This window comes from Corythoichthys intestinalis, chromosome 1 (assembly GCF_030265065.1).
Source record: "Corythoichthys intestinalis isolate RoL2023-P3 chromosome 1, ASM3026506v1, whole genome shotgun sequence".
NCBI classification, from domain to species: Eukaryota; Metazoa; Chordata; class Actinopteri; order Syngnathiformes; family Syngnathidae; genus Corythoichthys; species Corythoichthys intestinalis.
Window position 1 is genome coordinate 24,063,581 of NC_080395.1, and position 23,027 is coordinate 24,086,607.

Sequence of the window (23,027 nt, forward strand, 5' to 3'; positions counted from 1 at the left end):
TTTGTGCTACTATTGTTTTTGGGATATCTACAATTATTTCAATCAATCAATCAGTCAATCTGAGGTCAACCAGTCACCCATTTTGATTAAAAAAACAGCGAAATATTCTGTCAATCGTTTGTGCTTTATTTGTTCTGTAAAATTTTTTGTTTGTGCTGCAAAGGTTTTATAGATATTATGCTTAAAATTTGTAGTGATTACATCACACAGCCCCCCCCATCTACGGCGGAACGGAAACGCAACAGTGCCACTCATTTGTGCTAGGTTTGTGCTCATTTTTTAATTTGTGCTGCTATCGTTTTATACAAATCGAGATTTCAATTTCGAGCACTGACGTCACTCACAGCCCTTTCGTATCCTAATGCTGCATTAGAGGAAGGTGGGAAATCGGACGTATCCCACTTGGATGGTACAAGTTGTGACCTCAAAGCGTACCAAGCGAATGTAAACAGCAAAGATGGCTGAGTGCGACAAGTTGTTTTTTATTTCGGCCATCAAAAAGTCATTCCAGTCAAAACGCTATTATTACATTTAATTGTATTTGCTAGGTTCGAAAGTGAAAAAAAGATTTGAATGTGGAAAAAAATTTGAAACTGAAAAAAATTGATCTGAAAGTCCCCAAAAAAAAAAAAAAAAAATTGAAACTGAAAAAATAATATCTGAAAGTGTAAAAAAATCTTTGAACCTGAAAATATCAACTTTTTAACTGGAAAAAATAAGATGTTTTTTTCGCTTTGAAAGATTCAAGAATAAAACAAACATTCAGGTTCAATTTTTTTTTTTCAATCGTTTGTTTTTCATATGTATCAAAACTGCAATAGCTTAGTGTCTTTATGTAACTATATTGCAATATATATGTTTGTAAGTTTTATAATTTTCTTTATTTATATAAGTAAAGGAATATTTTACTCAACATTTTGTTCAAATCATCGAATAACTTCATGCAATGAGAGCAGCATATCCTCATGAAAAGTCAGTAAAAATCATATTGTGTTACGTTGTGTTGAATAACTAAATTAAAAAGATAAAACAAATTATACAAATGTTTTTATTTCTATGAATAAAGGAATATATTTTGTATAAATCATCGGATAACTTAATGCAAAGAGATAACAGGTTTAGGGTTTAACTGTTCTTGTACAAAACAACATTAGATGCTCTTATTTTCCTGGAAAGGTGAAAATGATCATGTTAAAACATTATTAATCATGTTTTAATCATGTTTAATGATTTTCCTCATTCGCCGCCATTGACGTCGCAAGACATCTAATCCATATGGACAGGGAGCGGCGAAAAACATTCGTTCCAATCCAAGTTGTTAACACCATTCAGTTCAGAAGCCTTCATGGATTGCATAGGTTTGTGTGGCTTGTGCAGCTTGTACAAGTTGTAAACGCACCCTAAATGCAGAAAGGAAAATTCAACTTCAGGATCAACATAGGCTCCCTTCCAGACATTGTCTCTTTCAAAGAACAATTTGCATTTTTCACCATGATAACGCCAGATTAAGTCATTGACTGCCATTGACAGGGATAGACGTCCGATCCATTTAGAGTGGGAAGGTTGGCAGCGAATGAACCGCCGTCTCACTTCACTTCAAATGGATCGGACATCTACTATTGACATGCTCGTTTCAGTTCACACCAGAAGAAGGAAAATAGCCACATGATTAGGGTTATAACATCTGAGTAAACAGCCCAGACTGCCCGTTCCATTCTTGTGCCCAGGGATGATAAACTACTGTACATCAACAGTCTCTGGCTGAACCTCGTTGCAGCTAGATGGCTAGCCCCTGCTGAATCATGAATGTCAGCACTATTCTACCACGAAGGAAAGAAGCACTTTTTTATCAAGCCATAAGCAGCCAGGCTACTGGAAGAACTATGGTCAGCAGTTTGTGTCGCAGCGACGTAGACCTTCCCCTTGAACTCTACCTTCCAGACGTCGCTGCAATGAACCTGACGCCGGAGGGTAAATCTCCGTAGATTCAGTGAGCTTTGCCCGTACTGCTGACACTGTCTTGAGGTTGTCGGACAGTTCCGGGTACGTGTGTTCTCATGGTCCGACGTGGGTCACAACAACATCTGAATGACACAAAATGGACTCAAGCACAAGTCTTACAAAAATGAAAAATTTCAACGACTCACCTAGCTTCATGCCAGGAGTCAAATGTCCTTCAGGCGTATAGCTAAAGAAAGACAAAGAGCCTGTATTAAACGTGAATAAACACACTGACAAGAAACACTGCTTGGATCCTACCAGGTAGAGAAGACTTTATGGCTGGGATCCCTTTGGGCGTCCTTTAAGACCCTTTTCCCTGCTTTTCCAGAGTCATTGGAAAACAGGACCAACTTTTGAAGATGGGAAGGGTTTGACTTGACATCCTGGGCCAGTAAAACACATCCTTTCTCTGTGATCCTGCCCCATGACAGCCTGCAATAAAGGAGATAATTGTTTGAAGTCAGGACTGGAACCTGGGTAAAACTATGAAGGTTCCACAGAGAGTCACGTAGTGTCTGCCTTTTCCTTGGCTAACAACAGCAGTGATTCTTGAATGGTGATTGGCTGACTGGAACCACAAAAGATTTCTAACTGGTGGAACGCCTTACGTGAGGACAATACCGACGCTGTATTGGCTTGGTAGTGTGTCAAAGGTGGTCCTGACCTCCTTGTCCGTCAGATTTTGCAGTATTTGAAAAATGAATGGATGAAAATTGAAAGCCTCGGCCAATGAAACAAATCCTTTCTCTGTTATTTTGCACCACGACAACCTGCAAGAAAGGAGATAATTGTCTGTAGTCAAGACAGGAATCTGGTTAAATCTATCAAGGTTCTACTGAGAGTAACGTCGTGTTTGGCTGTTCCTTGGCTAATAGCAATAGAGATTGTTTTTCTTGGTCGACCGGTACCACAAAAGATTTCTAACTGAAGGAGCTCCTTACTCAAGCACTTGTAAGATGCAGTGTGGGCTGGCAAGTCCCTTCAAGAGAGTTTTGACTCCATTGTCCGACAGATCGTTATCGGTCACGTCCAGCTTTTGAAGATAGGAAGGGTTTAACTTGAGAGCCTCAGCCAATGCAACATATCCTTTTTCCGTGATTTTGCACTGTGACAACCTGCAAAAGATTACATTATTGCCTGAAGTCAGGACAGGAACCTGGTTAAAGCATTGGAAGTTCTACTGTGAGTCAACATTTTTTCTGCCTCTTTCTTGGCTAATAACAGCAACGACTCATTTGATTGGTCGACTGGAACCACAGAAGATTTCTAACTGGAGGAGCTCCTTACTTGAGGACTTTTAAGATGCAGTGTGAGCTGGCCAGTCCTTTCGAGAGGATCTCGACCCCCTCGTCCGACAGATCGTTGTAGCTCAGGTCCAGCTTTTGAAGATGGGAGGGGTTTACCTTTAGAGCCTCGGCCAATGAAACGCAGCCTTTCTCCATGATCATGCAATGTGATAGACTACAACAAATAAGATCATTGCCTGAAGTCAGAAACCAATGAAGGTTCAACTGAAAGTTAACATTTTTGTTTTGAGAGTTAACATTTTGTCTGCCTCTTCCTTGGCTGATAACAGCAGTGGTTGTTTTGATTGGTCGACCGGAACCACAGAAGATTTCTAACCAGAGGGTTTTCTTACTTGAGGACTTTTAAGATGCAGTTTGAGCTGGTTAGTCCGTTCAAGAGGATCTCGACCCCATCGTCTAACAGATTGTTGTTGCCCACGTCCAGCTTTTGAAGATGGGAGGGGTTTAACTTGAGAGCTTCAGCCAATGAAACACATCCTTGCTTTGTGATTTTGCACTGTGACAGCCTGCAACAAATGAGATAATTACCTCAAGTCAGGACAGGAACCTGGTTAAAGCTGTGGAGGTTCTACTGAGAGTAACATTCTCTCTGCCCCTTCCTTGGCTAATCACAGGAGTAACCCTTTTGATTGGTCAACCGGAACCACAGAAGATTTCTACGTGGAAAAGCTCCTTACTTGAGGACTTTTAAGATGCAGTCTGGGTTGCCCAATCCTTGCGAGAGGATCTTGACCCCCTCGTCTGAAAGATCGTTGTAGCTCAGGTCCAGCTTTTGAAGATGGGAAAGGTTTATCTTTAGAGCCTGGGCCAATGAAACGCATCCTTTCTCCATAATCATGCACCGTGAGAGCCTGCAGCAAATAAGATAATTGCCTAAACTCAGGACAGGAACCAGGTAAAAGCTATGAAGGTTTTTTGTCTGATTTTTCCTGGGCTAATAACAGAAGTGATTCTTTTGATTGGTCGACCACAATCACAGAAGATTTCCAACTGGAAGAGCTCCTTACCCGAGGACTTTTAAGATGCAGTCAGGACTGGCCAGTCCTTTCGAGAGGATCTCGACTTCCTCATCCGCATCCGACAGATTGTTGAGGTTAAGGTCCAACTCTTGAAGATGGGACAGTTGTAACCTAAGCGCCTTGGCCAATGAAATGAATCCTCGCTTCGTGATTTTGCACCCTGACAGACTGAAACAAATGAGATAATTACCTGAAGTCAGGACGGGAACATGGTTAGAGTTCTGAAGGTTCTACTTAAAATTAGCTTTTGTCTGTTTTTTCCTTGTTTAATTATAGCAGTGATTCTTTTTATCGGTCGACCAGAACCAAAGATTTCTAACTAAAGAGGCTCCTTACTCAAGGGCTTTTAGGATGCAGACTGGCCTTGCCAGTCCTTTTGAGAGGATTTCGACCCCCTTATCCGACAGATTGTTGTAGCTCAGGTCAAGCATTTGAAGATAGGAGGGTTTTAACTTGAGAGCCTCGGCCAATGAAACACATCCTTTCTCTGTTATCTTGCCCCATGATAGCCTGCAATGAGGGAGATATTTGTCTACCTGTTCCTTAGCTAATAACAGCAGCAATTCTTTTGATTCGTTGATCGGGACCACATATGATTTCTAACAGGAGGAGACCCTTACTTCAGGACTTTTAAGATGCAGTCTGGGCTGGCTAGTCCTTTCGAGAGGATCTCGATCCCTACATCTGCGTCCAACAGGTCGTTTTTGCTCAGATCCAGCTCTTGAAGATGGGACGGGTTTATTTTAATCGCTTCAGCCAATGAAACGCATCCTCGCTTTGTGATGCCACAATGTCTCAGCCTGCAACAAATGAGATGATTTGTTGAAGTCAGGACGGGAACTTGGTTGAAGCTATGAAGTTTCTACTGTGAGTGAACATTTTGTCTGCCTCTTTCTTTGCTAATAACAGCTTTGATTGGTCAACTAGAACCACAGATGATTTCTAACTGGAGGTGCTCCTTACCTGAGGACTTTTAATATGCAGTCAGGCCTGGCCAGTCCTTTCGAGAGCTTGTTGACCCCATAATCGGACAGACAGTTGTAGCTCAGATCCAGCTCTTGGAGATGGGAAGGGTTTATCTCAAAAGCCATGGCCAATGAATAGCAAACTCGCTTTGTAATCTTGCAGTCTGACAGCCTTCAACAAATGAGATGAAGATGAAGTCAGGACAGGAACCTGGTCAAATATTAGAGGGTTGCTTTTCTTTCTTTTTTTTTTTTTTTTCACGAGGAGAGAACACCGACCAGGAAGGGGTTATGGGAGGACAGAAAGGAAGGAAGGGAGAAGAACAAACAACAGCAAGAAATATATTGTTACTCGCCTATGCTGCCTATTGACATAGTGGTGCTATTGTTAGCGAATTATGTTTACCTGTGGACATCATATGGGGGCCCGATAACCGAGGATAAAGAGATAAGTCAAAAAGAGACGTGATTAGGTGGGGTGGAGCGTACACAACTCGGCATTGTGAGGTTGGGCACCCAGTATTAAGTGAATCACATGTAAGCTATGCTACCTGATCGCTAATCCTGGCGCCGACAATTTCTTTATCTGAGTGTGTCTAATTGCAACGGTGATGCGTGAACCCACTCAGATGTGTGATAGTCCTACAGAAAAGTGAAAATCCTACACAAGGGCCGCCCCAGCGTCCAGGCACTGCCTCAGGCAATCGGGAATGGAGCACTGTCCACCCTTCCTCACGCAACTCAGGCAAAAGTGCCAAAATGTTCCTCCCGGGACCCAGGTTCTCCGTACCATCCGCGCCACCATTAACTGGCCCTAAGCGAACATTATGTTTGCCGTTAATCTTGAATAATTTGACAAAAATAGGCGTCGACGACAACCCCTTGATGATGGACTTGCTGCTGCTCTTCCTCTAGCATGCTAAAAGAAGTTACTGGCTCGCTCACCTTTACTGAATTATGATCCTCTTTTGGTGCTATCGTGTATCAGGATCTCAAAAAGTATTCATCAATATGCATGGTGTAATGCTGTAAGACTTGGAAATTGTTGCAAATATGCAGTTAGGCAGGGTTTTGAATGAAATATCAGTGCGGTGGTGCAAAGCTCAAAAAAGTCAAACCATTCCATAGTGGCCGTCTTGAATTTCAGCAGTGATTCTTTTGATTGGTAGACCAGAACCACAGAAGATTCTTAATTGTAGGAAATCCTTACCTGAGGACTTTTAAGATGCAGTCTGGGCTGGCCAGTCCTTGGAAGAGGCTCTTGACCCCGTCGTCAAACAGATCATTGTCGCTCAGGTCCAGCACTTGAAGATGGGAGAGGTTTAACTTGAGAGCTTTGGCTAGTGAAACGCATCCTCGCTTCGTGATCCCGCAGCATTGCAACCTGCAACAAATGAGATAATTGACAAAAGTCAGGAAGGAAACATGGTTAAAGCTATGAAAGTTCTACTGAAAGAAACTTTAGACTGCTTTTCCCTTGTTTAACAACAGCAGGGATTCTTTTGACTGGTCGACTGGAACCATAGATTTTGAACTGAAGGAGCTCCTTACTCAAGGACTTTTAGGAGGCAGTTTGTGCTGGCCAATCCTTCAGAGAAAATGTCAAGCCCCTCATCCGACAGATTGCTGAAGTTCAGGTGCAGCTTTTCAAGATGGGAGGGTTTTAACTTGAGAGCCTTGGCCAATGAAACGCATACTTCATCTGTGATTTTGCACTGTGACAGCCTGCAACGAATAAAAAAATGTCTGATGTCAGGATAGGATACTTGTTTAAGCTGCAAAGGTTCTACTGAAAGTAACTTTTTGTCTGGCTCTTCCTGGGACTAATAGCAGCAGTAATTCTTTTGGTTGGTAGACCGGAACCACAGAAGATTTCCAACTGGAGGAGCTTCTTACCTGAGAACTTTTAAGATGCAGTCTGGACGAGCCAGTCCTTTCAAAAGGATCTCGACCCCCTTCTCCAATTGGCCATTGCCGCTGAGGTCCAGCTCTTGAAGATGGGAGAGTTTCAAATTTAGAGCTTCAGTCAATGAAATGAATCCTTTCTCCGTGATCCCACAGTTTGACATTCTGCAAAATTACATATACAAGATTATTGCCAGACGTCAATAGGGAACCAGATTAAAGGGTTCTACTGAAAATAACTTTTGTCTGCTTTTTCCTAAGCTAAAAAGAGCAGTAATTCTTTTGATTGGTCGACCGGAACCACAGAAGATTTCCAACTGGAGAAGCTCGTTACCTGAGGACTTTTAAGATGCAAACAGGATTGGCAATTATTTTCGAGAGGATCTCGACCCCCTCGTCCGACAGATCGTTGTAGCTCAGGTTCAGCTCTTGAAGACGGCAGAGTTTTAACTTGAGAGCCTCGGCTAAAGAAGGACATCCTCGCTTTGTGATTTTGCAGCCCGTTAGCCTGAAACAAATGAGATAAATGTCTGAAGTCAGGCCAGGAACCTGCCCAAAGCTACAAGGGTTCTACTGTAAGCAAGTTTTTGTCTGCCTTTTCCCGGGCTGATAACAGCAACGATTCTTTTGATTCGCAGACCAGAACCACAGAAAATTTCCAACTAGGGGAGCTCCATACCTGAGGAATTTTAAAATGCAGTGTGAGCTGGCCAGTCCTTTTGACAGAATCTGGACCCCCTCGTCCGTCAGGTTGTTTTCGCTCAGGTCCAGCTCTTGAAGATGGGGGAGTTTTAATTTGAGAGCTTCGGCCAATGAAACACATCCTCGCTTTGTGATCTTGCAGCCTGACAGCCTGCAACAGATAAGATTACTGTCATGTCAGTGTTGTGTTCTCAGATTTTTGTCTTTCATTTGAGCATCTGGGTGAGCTGGATCGGTGGGACCGTGCAACGCATCTGTTGTGCATTTGGAGAACTCAGTATTTAAGGATGCCTGTCATAATCAGCTGTTGTCGGGCTATATCTTTGCTTATCGCTGTGTATGTCGTATATCACTCTCGAGCTCTCTTCCATTTGTATCTTCATTGTTTTTTTTTGTGTCTTTTAAATTCTTGACAAGCATTGCGATTCCTTAGTTTTTAACTTTGTCTGGACGGTTTTGCCATCTCCTCGTTTCTGTCACCGACTCGATTCCTACTGTTTTTTGTTTGTATTATTCTCACGTTTTCTGGCGTGCTCGTTTTGTTGGACCTTCTTTTAAATTATATTAAGAAATAATTAGTCCCAGCCTTCAGCAGATGTCTAATCGGAGGAGCTCCTTACCTGAGGACTTCTAAGATGCAGTCTGAGCAACCCAGTCCTTTCAAGAGGATTTCGACCCCCTTCTCTGACAGGTCATTGTCGCTCAAGTCCAGCTCTTGAAGATGGGAGAGTTTCAACTTGAGAGCCTCAGCCAAAGAAATGCATCCTTGCGTCGTGATCCCACAATGTCTCAGCCTGCAACAAATTAGATAATTGCCTGAAGTCAGGAGAGGAACCCGGATAAAGCTTTGAAGGCTCTCCTGAAAGTAACTTTTTGCATGTTTTTTCCTTGGCTAATAAAAGAAGTGAGTATTTTGATTGGTTGACCAGAGGATATCTAACTGGAGGAGCTCCTTACTCAAGGACTCTTAAGATGCTGTCTGGGCATGCTATTCCTTCTGAGAGCATCTCGACCCCCTCGTGCCACAGGCCATTGCCACCCAGGGCCAGCTCTTGGAGATAGGAAGGGTTTAACTTAAGAGCCTTGGCCAATGAAAAGCATCCTCGCTTCGTTATTCTGCACGACTGCAACCTGCAACAAATGAGATGATTGCTTGAAATCAGGATAGGAGCATGATTAAAACCTCTACTGAGAGAAACATTTTGTCTGTCTTTTCCTGGGCTAATAACAGCAGTGATTCTTATGATTGATTGACCAGAACAAAAGAAGATTTCTAACTTGGAGCTCCTTACCTGAGGACTTTTAACATACAGTCTGGCCTCGCCAATCCTCTCGAGAGGATCTCGATCCCCTCGTCCACATCCGACAGGTCATTGCCGCTCAGGTGCAACTCTTGAAGATGGGAGAGTTTTAACGTAAGAGCCTCAGCCAATGAAATGCAGCCGCGCTTTGTCATCCCGCAATGTCCCAGCCTGCAACAAATGATGATAATTGCCTAAAGTCATGATAGGAACCTGAATAAAACTTTGAAGATTCCACTGAAATTAACTTTTTGTCTGCTTTTCTCTTGTTTAATAACATCAATAATTCTTTTGATTGGTCGGCCAGAACCATAGAAAATTTCTAACTCAAGGAGCTCCTTACTCAAGGACTTTTAGGATGCAGTCTGGGCTGGCCAGTCCTTTCGAGAGAATCTCAACCCCCTCGTCAAACAGGTCATTGCCACTCAGGGCCAGCTCTTGAAGATGGGAAGGGTTTATCTTTAGAGCCTCGGCCAATGAAACACATCCTCGCTTCGTGATTTGGCACCATTGCAACCTGCAACAAATGACATATGACAAATAATTGCTTGAAGTCAGGAAGGGAACATGGTTAGAGCTTTAAAGATTCTACTGAAAGCAGCTTTTGCCTGCTTTTTCTTTGTTTAATATCAGCTCTGATTATTTTTAGATTGGTTGACCTGAACCACAGATTTTTAACTGGAGCAGCTCTTTACCTGAGGACTTTTAAGATGCAGTTTGGGCTGGCCAGTCCTTTTGAGAGGATTTCTACCCCCTCATCCGACAGGTCGTTGAGGCTCAGGTCCAGATGCCTCAGGTTGGATGGAGATCTGAGAAGGCAGGCAAGCAGGTGACAGCTGCTTTTGTCCAGGTGACATTCATTTAGCCTGGAGCACATAAGAAGGGGGATGTCGTGAGAGCGAACAAAACATAACACCTGCTGACTTTAATGTGGTGCCTTTAAGTACAACCAACAACGACAATTAAAAAAACAAGTGAAAATAACAAATCCCAATGACAAATCAGACAGCTAAACGAAATGAAGAAAACGTAAAAGGTAGGTACTGGTGACAAAGTACACATCGCTGATTGGTTGAGGGGGAAGACACAATCAGCTGCTTTGCTTATAGTAAAGGCATCTTTGCATCATTGAAAATTTGCCGCCATTTCCGTTTAAGAGCCGTGGCTATAGCTAGTATTGGCTTCCTCTGCATTTTATGGTTGTCGCTGTATTGACTTTCGGCCACCATCCCTCCTCATTTTGTCTATTCTTCTCGTGAAGAGTGGACATCATCGCACCCAGAAGTTTCATATCTGTTTGCACATTTTGGTCGCATTTCATGCTGGCATCAACGAGATGCACACGTCTCATGTCTGCTTCTCAGGCATCGCAGTCCCGAGCCGGGGGTAGCGCTGTACGTCATCAAAAAGCGCCCAATCGCGTCTTGCTTCGATATCACCATTCATTCTTATCTTGACCACCTTTTTCTGACTCCTGTGCTCTTTGACCTCATTACAATTTGATTGGACATCTAGTGCCTTCAATGGCAGCCAATGAGTTTATATCTGGAAAGGCCAATCTCTGCAGAATGGACCCCCAGCTACCATTCGTTTGTGCTTTAAAAATGGTGAGGTCTCGGACCGGCAGTTTGGTCCGAACCAGAGTTCGATGGTTTGTATTCACACCACCCTAAAAGCTGCGCACCACACTTTTTCGGTACGGTGCGAACCAAACAGGGCAGGTGTGAATACGCCCTTAGTAAACATAACGTCCTTATATGCGGCTGGACTTATTATGTTTTTATTTTTTTATGTAACATTTTTTGAACAGACATCTCAGTATCTTGCTACAATTTTTATATTTTCAATATAACCCTCCGCTGAATATTGTAAACTAGGGTTGTTCCGATCATGTTTTTTTGCTCCCGATCCGATCCCGATCGTTTTAGTTTGAGTATCTGCCGATCCCGATATTTCCCGATCCGATTGCTTTTTTTTGCTCCCGATTCAATTCCAATCATTACTGATAATTTTTTCCCGATCATATACAGTTTGGCAATGCATTAAGAAAAAAAATGAATAAAACTCGGACGAATATATACATCCAACATACAATACATAAGTACTGTATTTGTTTATTTTGACAATAAATCCTCAAGATGGCATTTACATTATTAATATTCTTTCTGTGAGAGGGATCCACGGATAGAAAGACTTGTGACTTTGTATATTGTGACTAAATATTTCCATCTAGTGTATTTGTTGAGCTTTCAGTAAATGATACTGTAGCCATGGCCAAATGCATGATGGGAAGTGGAACCATGACTGTGCGTAGTGCTACCAGTTGATATATCTTCTCTGCGTTGGGAAATAACATAAGGTGTTAAGAAAAAGATCAGCTGCTACCTTGCTTACCCACATTGCTTCCCATGATATTTCTAATCATAGGGAGAGGAATTGTAAGGCTTTAACCAATTAAAAAAAGGCTCCAAAGGCTGCCAAAGTTCACTCTACTCGTTATACGCTGCCTTTTATCTCTCTATATAGGTAAAACGGCGCCATTACAGATTGAGCGCGATAATGCATGAGTGGGTCGTGCAGCGCAAATATTTTAACGTGATAAATTTTTTAAAAAATTAATTACCGCCATTATCGGGATAAATTTGATAACCCTACCTTAAGCCTAAACTAAAGAGTCTGGATGAGTGTAACATATTATGTTAGTAACGTTAAATACAATTAGAAAAGGATTTAATTAAAAAATATATATACTGTATATTAAAAAATGGCATGGCCGATATTTTTTGACGATTCCGATACTTTGAAAATGACGTGATCGGACCCGATCGATCGGCATCATCTCTAATGTAAACCCTTTTATACCTTTTAAACCCTTTTTTATATACCTGCCCGCAAAGGCTTGTGGCGTTGGAGCCACAAAGCTAGCTTTTTCGAAAGGTGATTTAATTGACTTTCTGCACATTTGACATTCTTCATGATTCTGGATTTGCCACCGTTCCAGGAAGAATTTCGGGTAGGGTCGTCACCTTTCAGAAATAGGAATAAAGGACATCCCCCCACCCAAATGGCAGCTTCCTTGCGGCAGATTGTTTGTTTTTTTCTGCAGGTTAGTGAAAAAGGAGTTCTGAATACCATAACTAACATTTGTGTTGTCAGCACTTAATGCGGTCACGTGATCCATTGACAAGCCAAATTTCTCAAGGGAATGTTCATGGAGAGCTACAATTCCAGCAACTGACTCGTTTATATTCTCTATGAAGTCCAGCATTTTGTTGGTGACCCCAGACGCTTGACTCAAGTACTGGACAACAAGAGTAAACATCTTTCTGCTCCATTTATTGGAGGCATCGGTCTGTATGGAGAATGGGATGGGTGACGTTTAAATCTTGAGCACATCACCACCTGCCTTTGGACCCAGGACTTGTTTCAACAGTGCCTCATGCTTTGTTCTCCCCAAAGTCATTTTCTTCAGCATTTTGGAATCACATAGAATCTTCTGATTGAGCTTGTGTCCACAGTAACCACTGTTGTAGCTCTGGCCATGTTTTACTGTGTGGTATACCTGTGTCACCTCAGCTGCAGTAATTTAGAGGGTAGGAGTGGGATGATGTCAAATTATTGCTTTAATTTTGGTGTCACTATTAATCAATAGATAATCACATATATTCACAGTGTTTATTTGCTGTTAATCTATTAGGAATGATTCCAAATTAGGAGCATTAGTTAATAGCATAACAAAACAAGATGTTCTTTACAACAGACAAAGCCTTCTCCATTGCTGCCCCTTTACTTTTGACATCACTCCTTAAACCCATCCACACCTGTTCTGATCTTCCTACATTCAAAAGATTGTTAAAAACTCACTTTTATAAACTGGCTTTTAATTTTAAATTCTTTTCTATATTGTTTTGTACTGTGCACGTTGTGTGAGCCTTTTCTTTGTTTCAACTGGAAAGCATCTCTGAGCATAGGTAAAAGCGCTCTATAAATAAAATGTATTATTATGTTATTATTATATTATTTTTTATGGGTACATAAATTCATTCCATATCGATTGATAATAAATGCATGTTTCAAAAAAAAAAATCAACATTCCTGAAAATAATAAACCATTGTAGCAACTGAAAAAGCCTAGCTACTGTATGCTCCTACCTATGCAAGATGTATGTAAATATAAATACTGTATAGCCTATCTGTCATCCATATACAAGAGCATAATAACATACCAAATCAAGCTCAGGGGATGTTTCAGGTACAAAGAATTGTTACAAAGGTGCCTGGCTAGTCTGGGATCTTATATTCCGTTTGTGGAGGTCCCCTGCAGCATGCTGTTTCACATCTGGATCTGTCACACCTCCGTGGGACATTGAAAAACCTTTCCTGCATGCTTGCAGTTCGCTTTATAATCGTCACCCTCTTCCCAATCCAGTCTATATTTTTTGGGGAGACGTTTCTTCTTTTGAGGACGAGGTGGGGTGTCCTGACAGTCTGCTGTTGAAGACAGCTTTGTTTTGAAAACGCGCAGGGTGGTGCACTGAGCAGAGCGAGCGAGGTAGCTAGGCAACGAACCCGGAAGTGGAGCGTAGTGCAGGACAGACAGCAGGCAGGCAGGGAGATAACTATTTTGCTGTCTTAAATATTTCCTGCCCTTTATTTTGTTCATTATTGTTGGCTCAGTGTTCACTTATGAGCGTGTGTGTGTTTGTGTGTGACAGACGTGCATGCACATGGGCTGTGCGCAACGCCGCCTGCTCCTCCCCGCCGTCGGAGCCGTGGGTCGCGCGGGGTTGCCCCATGAGATAATGGTGAAATGCGGGATAAACTGCGTTCCGTATTCGTTCAATAAGGAACGCAACTTTTAATTCCCAATGACGGAACGATTCCGTATTTCAAGGGACAGGTGGCAAGCCTAATTTCGGGGCAACATGTTTCACTGACCCAGCTTTTTTTGCTACCATTCAGAAACAATTTCTTACCATCTTTAGGGATGTAAAGGACTTAGTTCGAGCCTAAAATATATTAAAATTCAGGGAAGGGGAGCAACAATTAAAAAAGTTAGTCACGATTAATAGCACGAAAATGTTGTGATAAATATATACATATGTGTGTGTGTGTGTGTGTATATATATATATATATATATATATATATATATATATATATATATATATTAGGGCTGTCAAACGATTAAAATTTTTAATCGAGTTAATTACAGCTTAAAAATTAATTAATCGTAATTAATCGCAATTAATCGCAATTCAAACCATCTGTAAAATATGCCATATTTTTCTGTAAATTATATACATATTCTGTAAAATAAATTGTTGGAATGGAAAGATAAGACACAAGATGGATATATACATTCAACATACGGTACATAAGGCCTGTAGTGGACATTTCACTCTACTGTCATTTAAATCTGTCTATGCTGTCCTCACTCCGAAGCGTCTACTTTTTCCAAAGCTAGACAGCTAGTGAACGACGCCATAATAATCAGACTTCTTCCTTTTTCATCTGATTTATTAATAAAATGGCCTCAAACCATTGTCCTCTTTAGACCTTCGTAAAACTACAAAAAAAAAGTACACAAGCGTTGCATTAGCAACAACGTTAGCTTAGCACGCTATACAGGTTCACTAAACGTAAACAAAAAGCGTCTCATACAAAAAAATATAACATTTTGCTTACTAACATAATATGTACATTATTTACAACAACCATACTTACGGACAAATCTTGTCCAAGGATCATATAAGCACAACATTACAACGTAGGCGTCAGCCAGAGACGTCGTGCAGCCAAGCCATATTGAACTGGCAAGACAATAATAAACCATGTCGCAAAGCGACCACAAGAGTTCGCTGTTAGACAGCACAAAAAGCCTCGCTGTTAAACTTACCAAAAGGCAGAATACTGTCTGAGCGGGACATGTGCGTTAATTGCGTCAAATATTTTAACGTGATTAATTTAAAAAATTAATTACCGCGCGTTAACGCGATAATTGACAGCCCTAATATACATATATATATTTATATATATATATTCAAAAGTACCAATAGACGCGGGTATAAAGAGGGTCTCTAGTCTAAGCGAAGCGTTGAATCACAACTTTCCAAGCCAACTTTGTCACCAGTGCCTACCTTTCTGGTTTCTTATTTCCGTTTGGTTGTCATTGTTTTTTTGCACTTCTTTTTGGGTTTGTTTGTTTTTTTGTATTTGTAGTTTTTTTTCTTAATTGCCATTGTGCTTTTGGAAAGCGGTTGTTTTTTTAATTGCCATTTTATTTTTTGAATTCCAGTTACTGTATATTTCGCATTTCACGGCCATAGTACTTTAGAGGACATACAATGATTTTTGAGAAGCCTTGACCACCGACAGCAGCATCTCCAGCCCCGCCGCAGATGCGGAGTACTTCTTTAGGTCAAAGGAATTCATCGTTTCGTCGTCAGTCAGTAAGAAGAAGGCCAGGGCAGACCACATGTCATTTGGCATGTCACGCCAGGACAGACGTCCTGAGCGTAGTTCCTGCTGGATCTGCTTCAGCAAGGAGTCATCTTTAAGTTCGTTTAGGCAGTAGAACAAGTTAATGTTCTTCTCTGGGGTGTTCCGTTTGATCGTTTTTTTGAGCAACTCAACTGTGTCTGACTTGCTTTGCCCAAAGTCCTTAGGAGCCTTCAGCAGTTCTCCCACTAGTTCCTGGTTGCACTGCAATGAAATGCCAAAGAGGAAGCGAAGGAACAGGTCAAGGTTTCCTTCACTCTGAGAGGCTTTGTGGAGAGCTGACTGGTGGACCTCAGTGATTGTCTTCGGCATAAAAGGAATGAAATACTCTTTCCATCCTGAATCGTCCAATATATTCTTGTTGTCTTGGAAGAAGCACATCATCACGTACAGTGCGGCCAGATACTCCTGGATGGTGAGATGGACGAACTGAAACATCTTGCCTTGAAGGTTTCTCCTTAGCGGATGGACCTCCTTAAACACCTCAGTGAACAAACCACAGTGGGCTTGGCAGTAATCAAAGCCACTGTCCACCAGATCCTTCTCATAGAAGATCTGACTCTTTTTCATCGTGTGGTGAAATGCCAGCTTTGCTAGCGCTTTCACGTAATGGATAATCTCCATATTAAGTTTCTCCTTGGACTTTAGGAAGTGGTACAACACAAAGTATGTGTACATGTCAGTCAGCGTTTTGGGAAGCTCTCCCTCCTTCCCATTGTCCAAATGATCCTGAAGCACTGTGGCAGTGAGCCAGCAGAAAATGGGCAAGTGGCACATGATGAAGATGGTGCGAGATTTCTCAATGTGCTTAATGACGCGCTCTTCATTTGGGAACCTTTTCCTGAAGTACGCCAGCCTCTGGGAATCGCTGAATCCTCTCACTTCTGTTCTACTGTCGATGAGGTCAGAGGGGATATTGCGGACCGTCGCGGGCCGCGTGGTGATCCAAACCCGGGCGCAGGGAAGCAGGTTTCTCTTGACAAGGTGTGCCAGGAGCACCTCCAGTGGGTAGGCCTCCTTCACGTCAATATCCACTTTGGTCACGTTCTCCAACTGCATTTTGAAGCTGCATTCATCCAGTCCATCCAGGACAAACAAGATCTTGATCCTGCTGCTTTCATAATCCTGCTTCCCAGATGACTGTAGGCTGGCAAAGATTTTGTTCAGCGTCTCCTCGCTCATGTGCCTGCTCTCACTGACGTAGCGTCGGATCAACTGGGCCAACGTAAAGCTCTTCTCTTTGTCCATGTTCAACTCGCGGAAGGTAAGTGGAAATATGAAGTGGAGGTCCCGGTTGGTATTCCCTCTGGCCCATTCCAGCGCAAACTTTCGCACCAGAAAAGTTTTTCCGATACCCGCAAAGCCAACGGTGAGCAGCGTGCGAATTGGCCGCGGCTTCCCATCAGCGCTTTTGAAAATGTCGCAGGGCTGGATAGACTTCTTGGCCGCAGCGCGTGTCTCCATCTGAAGGACCTCGTGTCGTTCGTCAGGGCTGACGTCGGCCCCGTAGGTGACGTAAAGCTCCGTGTAGACGTCAGCTAGAGGCTGCTGCTCGCAGCGCTCAGCATTACCCTCGGGAACAAAACTGTATAGACTCTGCAGGTTGTCTTGCAGGTCTGCCTTCAATCTGGCAATCAGTTCATCATCATCGATAGAGAAGACGGTACCTGAAAGAAAGCACCGTTGACCCGTTATGGAGAAAAAGCAACATCTTTGTGACCACCCAGGGCAGACAGCTAGCTAGTAGCTCTACGATCAAAGACACAAATGTGTTAATTATCATTTGGCCAATCTTCATTGACGAGAGGCTGTTCTTGGCAGCGTGAGCGAATTTGAATGAAGCATTTAATAAAGACGTTTTTTTCTAAAACGTTTAGCATTTTTCTACGTTATTTTTGTTTAAAAACAATTCACATTATAAAGTCGGCACGGCGCACAAGCATTTTTCTACGTTATTCTTGAATTAAAAATAACTCACACTATGACGTCGGCACCTCACAGTTCTAGAGTTGTGGGTTCAAACCCGGCTTGGGCCTTCCTGTGTGAAGTTTGCATGTTCTTCCCTTCCAAATGTCCATAGGTGTGAGTGTGTGCTTGAATGGTTGTGTGTCTGTATGTGCCCTGCAACTGGCTTGCAACGTGTTCAGTGTGTACCCCGCCTTCTGCCAGGAGTTAGCTTTGATAGGCTCCAGCACCCCCGTGACCCTCGTGAGGATAAGCGGTTCACAAGAGGAATGAATTATATGAATGTTATGTAGAGTGATTAAAAGAATGACGTTAAAGGTAATACATTTTTTGCATTTTGCAACCAATGCAAAAAGTGTGCAGCCTTGGCAATATATTTCGCAACGTTATTTTTTTCCAATATTGTTCAGGCCTAAATCAAATAAAAACAAACAAACTTTTTTCGATATCGTGTTGAGACTTGGTATTGGCAGATTCTCAAAATCAGGAGACTAAGACTCGGCTACAAAAATAAGCTGGAAGAAATTGGAGGGGGTTTCCCGAAAGGAGGTTCGACAAAATGAATTTAATTTTGTAGACTGGCTCCAGTTTCTTTTTACCGGTGCAGACAACTAAGGCTAGGTTTAAACCGCAGGTCTTAATGCACAATAACACTTTTTTTGTCATAGCAGGTCTATTTGCAAGCCCATTCAGACTGCCATTTTCCATTAAGCCTATTCGAGTATTAGACATGCGCAGTCAAGCACACGCTGAGCAAACTGACCCGGATGCGCAGAAGCACAAAAACAAATTACATCTACACATGCTGTCATGCTGGCTCAATATTATTCTATCTCGGGTGACCATATTATGATTTCCATTCAGACCATCAAGAAAGTGCCTTACTCGAATCAGATAAATGCGGAAAAATCGAAATTGGGTCACTTCAGCCTGCAGTCTGAACAAAGCCTTAGGTTTCCTTCATCTCATGGTTGGCTTCAATAGTTTTTTAAGTAACCTGCGATCTACCATTGGAAGCTACTTTGGTGTCCAATGTGGTTGGACTAACCTTTTATTTCCAGCATGCCACTGTCCAGCATCTTGGCCAAGTTGTTGTTACCGATCTTCTTCAGAATCTTGATGGTCTCATCCGGAGCATTCTCGCCGTGAGTCTTCTCCAGCTGGTCGACAATTTTTTCCCGATTGGCATGTTCTTGTACGCTTTGAGGCAGGTGCGTGTGGAACTTGAAGGCCTGGAAGTCGTCTTCCCCCAGATCTTGCAGCGTTTTCCACAGCAGGTCCTTCAGCTTGGTGTCCAGAGCCATCCTTCTCGCTTATAAGCGCGTGATCGGGTATCTGTTTACGACAACGGTAATTGACTCATCATTTGATTGGTTCAAATACGCGTTTTTCTGGAACAACAAAAAAAGGGAAAAAAAGGACAAACCAGAGAGGTTGTAGTAACGGGTAACAAACAACCTCTTGAATTGATGCAATTCATAAAAGGACAATGCAATGGAAAATAAATCAGGTCTTTGAGAGAAAGAGAGCTGAGACTTAATTTTATTTTACTTTATTTTATTTGCTCTGATGGGGAGGTTGAGAACATCTTCCATGTTATTGTGCACATTTGGATTTGGTTCATTTATGTTAGGTTACTTATTTCCTTACAATTTAAAAAGTGGATGTTTGCATTACCATTAAAACATATTCCATTTTAATGTACGCAATGTAAGAGTCATTTATACTTATTTTTGATAAATTATGAAAATTTAAGTAACATACATTAAAAATTAAGTCAAAATTAACCTTTAATGTACATCCTATGTTCTTAAGTCATGTTCTAAACTAGTAAAAACTGAGGGTTTGCCTCTAGGCGGTTGGTGTTTTTGTTAACCCTTGTGCACATCATTGAAAAAATAAAATTTTGAAAGAAAATTACATGCAGTAGCCGAATGCATGTGTAAAACCTGTTTTGTTTTATTGTGTGTTATAGGCATAACTGTTCCAATAGTAGTTTTCTTTGCATTTCGCTGGTTTTAGAAGGTTTGACCCAGGGCCGGCCCAGCCTATACGCAGACTATGCAGCTGCATAGGGCCCCTGACCACTAGGGGGCCCCCAATCTGGCGATTGTTTAATTTATATTCTATTTTGTTTACTACAGTTCGCTTTATTTTACTTTTGTGAGTTTTGATACTTGATTACTGTTATGAACGGCAAGCCGTTGATGTGGATCCCAAACACAGACCAAAAGATCAGGTAGAGTGAATGCTTGTATTTATTAAGTACAACAAAGGGAGCACGCTGGAAAACGCGATTGTAACAAATTACAACTAAGGGAGCACGCTGGAAAACGCGAATGTAACAAATTACAACTAAGAGGGAACCTGGAAAACGCGAGTGTAACAAATTACAACTAAGAGGGCACGCTGGAAAAACGCGAGTGTAACAAATTACAACTAAGAGAGCACGCAAGAAAGGCGCGAATATAACAGAGTACAAAATCCTAACTACAAAGTCCAAAAGAGCACAAACGTAAAAATGATCAAACCAGACCACGACCGTAGAATGTCGGGAAGCACGAAGAACGACGATGAGAACACAGCGGTAAGCAAGGCAGGTAGCAAGCAATAGTCCGACACTAGCAGATGGTGACAGGTTTCCTTAAATATTGAGCTTTCCCAATCAAGCACAGGTGTGTTGTGTTACCCTGCCAGTCTGGTTCAATCAGGAGCTGAATAAAGAAAAAAGAGCTGAGAACAGACAAACATGACAATTACAAGCTTAAAACAATAAAAAGTTCTTCCTTCTTTCCTCTTTCAGAAAAAGGTTTGGCGCTATCTACTGTAAGTACTGACAATCATTTGGGGTGAGAAGTTTGAAGTATGCAGTGCAACAAAATCTGATTAATATACAAAGTCCTAAATGATATTCGACAAATTTTCGGCAAATCATCTGTTCTGCTACTATTGGATCTCAGCGCCGCATTTGACACGGTTGATCACAACATACTACTCAGCAGATTGGAACAGTCGGTAGGGCTTACTGACACTATTCTTCATTGGTTCACATCCTATTTACATGATAGGGATTTCTTTGTGTCAATCGGAAACTATCAGTCAGAACGAACCAAATTCACGTGTGGAGTCCCTCAAGGGTCAATTCTTGGACCACTCTTATTTAACATCTATATGCTTCCGTTAGCTCAGATAATGGAACAGTATGACATCTCCTATCACGCCTATGCAGATGACACACAACTGTACATTTCTGTGTCCCCACATGATTATAGTCCCTTGGTCTCCCTGAGCAAATGCATTCATCAAATCAATGAATGGATGTGCCAGAATTTTCTCCAGTTAAATGTGGAGAAGACAGAGGTGATCATTTTTGGGCCAAAAAAGGAAAGGTCAAAGATAAGCAGCCAACTTAGCACAATGTCACTTACAGCTACAAATCAAGTCAGAAACCTTGGCGTAATTATTGACTCAGACCTAAAATTTGATAGCCATCTAAAGTCCGTCACTAAATCCGCTTATTACCACCTAAAAAAATATAACCAGAATTAAGGGGCTTCTGACTCAACAAGACATGGAAAAACTTATGCATGCATTCATTTCCAGCAGATTGGACTATTGCAACGGTATATTTACAGGTCTTGATAAAAAAATCAGTCAGGAAGCTGCAGCTAGTACAGAATGCTGCAGCCAGAGTCCTCACAAATACAAGGAAGCTGGACCACATTACACCTGTTTTGAAATCGCTACACTGGCTTCCAGTGAATCAAAGGATAGACTATAAAATACTACTGCTCGTCTACAAAACACTTAATGGCCTTGGACCAAAATACATGCTTGACTTGTTAGATTCCTATGAGACATCTAGACCCCTAAGGTCGTCTGGAACCGGTCTTCTGCATGTTCCAAGAACAAGAACCAAGCAGGGTGAGGCAGCATTTAGTTATTATGCTCCTCACCTCTGGAACAAGTTACCCGAACGTCTGAAGTATGCTCAAACTGTTAGCTCTTTTAAATCAGGGCTAAAAACACTTTTGTTTAGCACTGCATATCCATAACTGTCTATATATTTCAATCTACCTGCTTTCTATTCCTCTTGTGCTTATCTCCATTGCTGAGTTCAGTTATTATTAGTAGTAGTAGTTTTTGTTTTATTTTTATTTTTGTTTTATTTTTATTTTATTTTTTTTAATTCTGTGATTAAATGCGATCTTTTGTCTTGGTTTTTACATGATCTTCATGTGATGTAAAGCACTTTGAATTGCCTTGTGTTGAATTGTGCTATATAAATAAATTTGCCTTGCCTTACAAAATATGGACGTATGGGTTGGATTGCATGTATGGGTTTCACAGTACACTGTGACGAAATGCTGGCCAAAAATATGGGCTCCTTTGCATTATTTTGCTTAGGGCTCCCAAATGGCCTGGGCCGGCCCTGGTTTGACACCATCAAAAAAAAAAAAAAAGAAAGAAATCTGGCTCTGTGGCAACCTTTATGTCAAGGAGTTCCGCCAAAAAAAAAGAAAATTCTAGCCACTTTCACCCCTACTTGTAACGTGTAGCAGAGCGGGTTGAGTGCATAAACAAGGAAAGTGGAGCGGAACTCCACATTTTCCTGTTTATTGCACAAAAAATAAAACAAACCAGCTCAACAAACGATCACTGGGAGCACTAACTCTCAGACTAAAAAGTCAGTCCCAACAGAAGAAGAAAACTACCAAATAAAAGTTAAGTGGCGCCATCGTGTGGTGAAATACTCAGTAACATCATTTACAGAGGTGTCTGTTACACACTGATAACAAATGTCAGCGCGGCAACTACGTATTTCCTGATTCTTAACTTGCTTAAACCGAAAAGGTTTAAGCAACCAACCAAAAGGTTCACCTACTTTATGAGCCAAAAACTCTAACTAAATAAACTTCCGTAGCGACTGTACAGTTGATCGATTAACAAAACATTGACTAACATCTGATCACTCGAAACTGAAACTACGCAAAATTATATATGTGCAACCAACTCAGTAATTGACCGATGAACAAACTTTCAAAAGGACCGATCGAGTAACCGACTCGCTGACTGACATTACAAGTTGTACTTACACGAGTTTATCGTCCTTTTTGTCATCTGTTCGCCGGATGAGTGACTAACATTGCGCGCTCTACTACGGACCAGTCCTCGATGGCCCGGAAACTAAACTTCTGACAACACCCACAACGCGCGTGTGTCTGTGTGCGTAGTGCGTACGTCTGCGGGCGACGGGGCAATATTTTAAAAAAAAAAAAAAAAAACATTAAAATAATTGTAAATAAAATGAATGAATTAACTGAAGGATCCATTGAATGAAAAAATAAACTAGGAGGTACTAC

General features: G+C 41.7%; 1 protein-coding gene across 3 annotated transcripts; it reads right to left on the bottom strand.

Moving 5' to 3' along the window:
• Positions 1-761: 761 nt before the first annotated feature.
• Positions 762-22,840, bottom strand: LOC130921385 (NLR family CARD domain-containing protein 3-like). Of its 3 annotated transcripts, XR_009064344.1 has the most exons (26): positions 22,761-22,840; positions 18,713-18,999; positions 15,545-17,366; positions 9,896-10,066; positions 9,544-9,717; positions 9,192-9,371; positions 8,857-9,030; positions 8,520-8,693; positions 7,877-8,050; positions 7,532-7,705; positions 7,189-7,362; positions 6,844-7,017; positions 6,503-6,676; positions 5,291-5,464; positions 4,948-5,127; positions 4,664-4,837; positions 4,316-4,495; positions 3,986-4,159; positions 3,641-3,814; positions 3,289-3,462; positions 2,943-3,116; positions 2,610-2,771; positions 2,260-2,433; positions 2,148-2,188; positions 1,935-2,084; positions 763-1,400 (listed from the first exon to the last, which is right to left on the bottom strand). XR_009064344.1 is itself a non-coding variant. In XM_057845221.1 (25 exons), exons 2-25 carry the CDS (start codon positions 18,966-18,968, stop codon positions 2,056-2,058), a joined length of 5,631 nt encoding a protein of 1,876 aa, XP_057701204.1. In that variant the 5' UTR covers positions 18,969-18,999; positions 22,761-22,840; the 3' UTR covers positions 763-2,055. The 3 variants fall into 3 exon arrangements, 2 of the variants coding, with proteins under 2 accessions (XP_057701214.1, XP_057701204.1); XM_057845221.1 differs by having other exon boundaries at positions 763-2,084; XM_057845231.1 differs by lacking the exons at positions 4,664-4,837; positions 4,948-5,127 and having other exon boundaries at positions 762-2,084.
• Positions 22,841-23,027: the final 187 nt, after the last annotated feature.